The 6,242-nt window shown below is 53.9% G+C and overlaps 1 protein-coding gene across 1 annotated transcript; it reads left to right on the top strand.

Annotated features, from left to right (window-relative positions):
• Positions 1–4,513: 4,513 nt before the first annotated feature.
• On the top strand, positions 4,514–5,782 carry LOC116632741 (ras-related protein Rap-2a-like). Its single transcript, XM_032404667.1, has one exon. It carries the CDS (start codon positions 4,541–4,543, stop codon positions 5,141–5,143), a length of 603 nt encoding a protein of 200 aa, XP_032260558.1. The 5' UTR covers positions 4,514–4,540; the 3' UTR covers positions 5,144–5,782.
• Positions 5,783–6,242: the final 460 nt, after the last annotated feature.

Here is a 6,242-nt window from a genome sequence, read left to right as displayed (position 1 = left end):
CCCCCCCCCCCCCACCCTCAGTCTGTGGACCAAGCAAGGCAGCAGGACAGTAAGGGATGGATTTCTGGTAGGTGGCACTTGGGTCGCTTCCTAGGGCTGATTTGACAGAGTCCCACAGATGAGGGGGTGTAGCCAGGAATCGACTGTGTCACAATTCTGGAGGCCAGAAGTCCTAGATCAAGGTGTCAGCAGACGTGGGTCCTTCCATGGGCTGTGACAGAGAACCTGTTCCACGCCCCTCACCCTTAGCTTCAGTGATTTGCCAACATCTTTGGCATTCTCTGGCTTGTAGAAACACCAGCCCGATCTCTGACTTCATCTTCATGTGGCATTCTCCCTGTGTATCTCTGTGTCCAAATTACCCCCTTAAAAAAAAAAAAAGATTTTATTTATTTATTTATTTAGAGAGCATGAATTGGGGGAGGGGCAGAGGGAGAGGGAGAATCTTCAGCAGAGTCCCCACTGAGCATGGAGCTCGCCACAGGGCTCCATCCCATGACCCTGAGATCATGACCTGAGCCTAAATCAAGTGTCAGATTCTTCACTGACTGAGCCACCCAGGTGCCCCCGAATTACCCCTTTTATGAGGACACTAGTTATATTGGACGAGGGGCTACTCCTCTCCAGTGGAACCCCATCTTAACCGATTACATCTGCAACAACCCTATTTCCAAATAAGGTCACATTCTGAGGTACAGAGGGCTAGAACTTCAACAAATGAATACAGTTCTACCTTTCACAGCTGGTAAGGAAGGACACCTTTAAGCAAGTGACATTTGAGCAAAACCCCTGAATAAAACGAGGGAGTGAGCCATGCGAACATTGGAGGGAACAGCATTCCAGGAGGAGGGAATAGCAAATGTGAAGGTTGTGTGATGAAACGCAGATTGGCATGCTGAAGGAGCAGTCAGAGGATCACTGTGTCCAGAGGCAGCAGGGAGAAGAGGGGTGAGAGATGAAGTGAGAAGAGGGGCGAGAGATGACTCATCGATAGGAAATCCATCAACTATGAGTCATAAAATTAACAGAATTAAAGGAGAAAAAAACGATAAATTCATTGGAGACCAAAAAAAAAAAAAAAAATCCCAGCAGACATTCCCAATACAAACTCTAAGGTATAAACAGACTAAAATTTCCTCTTACAGTGAAGGATACCAGTTCGAGAACAAAATTTCCTCTTACGGTGAAGGATACACATTATATGAGTGGTGTGTTGTAAAGGCATTTCTGTTGGCCAGAAATGCAGAGGGATACCAGCTGTTACCTCTGTGGTTCCACATCGATGTTTTTGGAGTCTAGCTAAAGCAATAAGAAAAGGAAATAAGCAATGTTTGCAGATAATGTGCTCCTAGGTCACCGCCTTCCAAAGGAGGCATTTTCAAACCATTAGAGTGGAGTCAGCCATCATTTACGCCCTCTGCTCGCATGCTCTGGGTCCACCGGGTTGCTGTCGTCATGGCTACGGAAGCCAGCTGGCCACGCAGGTAGCCTGGCCAGCCCTGGCCTCAGCCGCACCGTGCACTCCCTGCTCTCTATCCCAGGCTCTCCGCGGCCGCTGCTTGCGACGCTTCTGGAGCTCAACCTAGCTGGCACACGTACACTCCTGGAAGACAGACGGAGTTTGCAGACAGCCCTGGAGCGCGGAGAGTGGGTGTCAGCGGACGCATGTGCCCCTCACTACGGTGCACCGCTGGACGGCGCTGAGGTCCGCCGCACACCGTTCCTTAGAGAACTCCTCCTGCAGCAGCGGTAAGACCAAGATGCACTCTGGCTTGGATCTCCCCACTTCCCCGTTTCTCCCTTCCAGGGTCCCCGTTCCTGATCTCCAAGATCACTTCCAAAACTAAACCATTTGCCCACAAGACCATGTCCCATGTCATAGATCCTGCTTTTGGAGAGAACCTGAATTAAGAGAAGAGACCCTAAGAAGCAGAGCTTCAGAGCTTCAGAGCAGGATTCTAAGATTGATCACACGCCCTTCAGACCCCGTTGTAAGGACCTTTATTGCTGGCGGTGAGTGAGCTGGTGGCAAGCCTTGTGGGTGGCACAGTGACTCACCAGGGGGCCGATTAGGGTCTGGTCCGGGTGGAAGCATGGGTTCCCGTGCTAGGGGTGGGGGAGCTGACTTTTGTTAATAGCTTTGAAAGCCCCCCGAAATACTAATGATAGGCTCAAATTAGCCAACTTTTAATTTAAGATACTCTATCGAAGTCTGACACTTCCAGGCGACATTGGAGCCCCCCACATCTCCTGCAGGCACAGGACATTGATGATGAAAACCAGGCCAGATTCCCCACAACTCACAATGTTGTTGTTACTTCTCTCTTCTGTCACGTTTAATCTACTGTTTAACCTATCAATGGATGTTTTATGTTAATTAAAATAGTAAATTATCATATTTTCTATTTTCAGAAGGTTTTTTTTTTCTTTTGGATAAACTCTTTCAAATTACATAGCCATACTTTAAATTTTTTTTTTTTTTTAAGATTGTATTTATTTGCAAGAGAGAGAATGAGAAACAGAGAGCATGAGAGGGAGGAGCGGACTCCCTGCTGAGCAGGGAGCCTGATGCGGGACTCGATCCCAGGACTCCAGGATCATGACCTGAGCCGAAGGCAGTCGCTTAACCAACTGAGCCACCCAGGCGCCCTACATGGCCATACTTTATAGTCTCTTGTTCCTTGCTCCAAATGTTAAGCTTCTTTATTTCTTTAAACACATGAAACATAATTATTATATGTCTCATAATGCCAGTGTCTGCAGTTTTCTGGACATGGTTTTATTGTCTGTGATCCCAACGGCTCTCACTCAGAGTGGTTTTTTCCCTCTTGTGTTTTGCGACTTTTCAGCGGTGAGTTGCCTCTTTTCCCCCAAAAGCTATCTGTGGGATGTTGTTGAAGCCTGGCTGGAACTTTCATCCCTCCAGTGAATATTCGCAGTTATCCTTTTTAAAAAGGCGTTTTTATTTTTGTTACTTTGCAGTCGGAGAATGTCTCGTGAGATGTCTCTATTTAGAAGTCAAGTTGTTGTGTTCCATGTATGATTCATATTATAGGTGAAGGATGCTCTATGCCCTGTTTATAGAAAAGCAAGTTCTGTGACCACAAACACCAGTGTGAAGGATGTATCCTGTTGTTTAAACTTCAAGCTCAATCAGCATTGGGGCCCTGTCCCCCTCCAGGGCTGCACCAGAATGACAGCTCAGGGGCACCCCCACACAGGGATAGGGAAAGTGTAGATACCTCCACTTTCAGCCCAGGCCTGCCCATCCCCCTGGAGTCCTAAGGCATCAGCTTGTGCCTGAGGCCTAAGGTGGGTGGAGATCCCAAGACTTTCTACCCAGCCCCCCCTTGTCCCACACCCAGCCTTGCTCCTCTGAAATCAAGAAATAGCAAGAAGCTTGTGTAGAAGCCTGAGAGAGAGGGGCTGCAGGGAGGCCCAACCTGGCGGACCCTCTATAGCTAGGGTGACCCCAAAGCCCTGTTGCCAGGGACTTTGTGGGTTTATGCTTGCTGTTGGGTGGAGGGGTGCACGCTTTCATTTTCAAAAGTGACCAGTTCTGGATGGTGCCTTATGTGGTCACTCTACTCGTAGGTCAGGAGGGCATGATGGAAAGCCAGGGAAGGTTGGAGTCGGGGAGTACAATGTGATTTACATTTTACAAAGTTCATTTGGGCGCTCCTCCACGACAAAGGGGTCTGGAGGGGCCAGAGCAAAGCCAGGGGCGCCTGGTACTCCAGGCACAGAGCCGGGCCCAGGAGTCACTTGGGGCCCTCCGTCTGAAGCTCCCTCGCAAGTTACCCCTTTTCTGGGGTCCTCCCTGTCTGGAGAGGGGCCCCAGCTGCGCAGCCGGGCCGGGCCTGACCTAAAACGAGGCCAGCCTGGCTTCCGGCCACGAGGCTGGTTCTGGAATGGTGGAGAAATCCCTGCATTTCCCGGGTAGACATGGAAGGGATCAGGTTACCTTCTAGTCTCGCGGACAGAAGGGGCTCTTCTTGGAAAGGGGGAGCAGAGAGCAGGGACTGTCGGGAGGGGCCCCGGCGGGTCGCCAGTGGGGTAGGGGAAAGAGGCCGAGCAGGGCCTGGCTGCCGGGGAACCCACCGGGAGCCCCACCGGGGGCCCCACCGGGAGTGAGGTCTGGGGAAAAGGGAGGCCTGGGACGTGGAGCTGGTGGGGAGGGCGGCGCCAGGACGCCCCGGGCCGGAGGCGGGGCACACACCGGGGTAGAGAGCGGGGCGGAGAGGACCGCGGGGCCCGCACTCCCGGGACCCCCGTCTTGGCTGCGGGGCGCTCTCCCCCCGCCCGGCGGCAGCGGGTCTCCGCGCCAGTCCGGACGCCCACCCCTGCCCGGCGCCCGCGCGCCCGCCCTCCGGGCCCCCTCCTTGCGGCCGCCCCGCCCCTCCCCGGTCCCCCCTCGCCGGCCCCTCCCGCCCCTCCCCTCCTCCCGCCCCGTCCCCCTCTCCCCTCCCCCCGGCCCCCGCCTCCGCGCGCCATTCCTCGCCGTCCTCCGGCCGAGCGTCCCGCCAGCCGCGTCTCGGCCATGGCGGGCCTGGGGCCGCGCCCCGCCAAGGGCTACCGGGTGGTGCTGCTCGGGAGCGTGGCCGTGGGCAAGACGGCCCTGGCCACGCAGTTCGCCTGCGGCAGCTTCCCGGAGCAGTGCGAGCCGTCGGTGGAGGAGCTCTTCAGCAAGGTGATCGAGGTGAACGCGGCGCCCGCGCTGCTGGAGATCGTGGACACGGTGGGCGCCGAGCACCTGGTCACCCTCAAGGACCTGTACATCAAGAACAGCGACGGCTTCGTGGTGCTCTACAGCGTGTGCAGCGAGGCCTCGTTCGAGGCGGTGCGGCCGCTGCGGGAGCGCATGGGCCGGCTGCGGGGCCCCAAGGCCGTGCCGCTCGTGCTGGTGGGCACCAAGGCCGACCTGGACGCCGAGCGCCAGGTGCTGACGGCGCGGGGCCGCGCGCTGGCCCGCGAGTGGCGCTGCCCGTTCCTGGAGGTCACGGCCAAGAGCAAACTGATGGTGGACCAGGTGTTCACGCAGGTGGTACGCGAGATGGAGGCCCTGGCCCCGCCCGAGGAGGAGGCCCCGGCGCCCCCCGCCAACGCCCAGGACGCGTGGCCGTCGGAAAGATTCATTGGCTGATACGCCACGGGTACTTTAATACGGTCAGCGCTTCTCTGATTTCTGAAGCTCAGCCTGCCTTCCCCGCTTTTGCAGGAAAGTTCTCCGGCCCAAGACAAGCGGTTGCTTCCGCGTAGTAACTCAGACCAGCGCCTCGAGCTGTTCGCAGAGCTTCCTACACCCTTGGTGGAAACCGCGCCACGTTGCTTACCTCTTACGGTGCCGTGGGGAGCCCCACATCGGCATCCTCTTCCCGTATGGAGAGGGTACCACCCTACCCTTTTCTTCAGATGAGATTTGTTACAGGATCCCCCCCCGCCCCCGCCCCGCCTTTCTTGATAACGAACGCCTTCAGATGCCATCCGACCTTTGAAACGGATTGAGGAACGTGAACTAAAAAGACTGAGCTTCGGATTCCATGAGGTTTTCGTGTGTTTCCCTCTGCTTTGCAGCCTCGAAGCGAGCGGTCATATTTTCCTCTCTGCGTATTTCTAAATATAGTTATGACACACGCAGCCGTGGTTTGAAAGGGATACTGTATACCCTGGGAGGGGAGAAATAGCCTCTCACCCAGACGTCGCTCAGCTCTGCCTCCCCTTCTGTAACGGACATCCAGTCGATTTTGCATCTGTAAATTGAGTGAAAATAAAGTGATTTGAAAAGGTGATAGTTTTACCTACCGGTCTTTCTAATACTTAGAGCCACAGTTCCTACATTCGCATACACCGTCTCTGCTCTCCAGTTCTATTCCGGGAAGCACGATAGTAACCAGGGGAAAATGGCCGCATCTGGTACGTATTTCTTGTTGCCAGAGAGTAGGATATTTGTCTGATACCTGCGTGGTTCACAGTGACCCCGGGACTGAAGTAGAAGCAGACCGTGTAGGAATCTTTTTGTATAGTTTTCACATAACGAGAAGGGAAACTTTTCTTGCACTGGTTAGAAAATGCCATTGTTTTACAATTTTAAGAATTTGTCTCTGATAGGAGTTGCATGTGCCTATTTTCACAAGTTAACAATTCTGCCTCACCCGCCCAACAAATCTTTAAAATTTAGGAACCTAGACTTACCACTTAAACATCTTCTAAAAGAAATAAGCAAGAAAAACAAATTAAAGCAA

Source organism: Phoca vitulina, unplaced genomic scaffold, assembly GCF_004348235.1.
Source record: "Phoca vitulina isolate PV1807 unplaced genomic scaffold, GSC_HSeal_1.0 scaffold7, whole genome shotgun sequence".
Taxonomy (NCBI): Eukaryota; Metazoa; Chordata; class Mammalia; order Carnivora; family Phocidae; genus Phoca; species Phoca vitulina.
This window is presented reverse-complemented; position numbering and strand designations above follow the sequence as displayed.

Coding starts and splice junctions, on each gene's coding strand:
- LOC116632741 (XM_032404667.1), top strand. CDS start 4,541: ATGGCGGGCCTGGGGCCGCGCCCCGCCAAGGGCTACCGGGTGGTGCTG.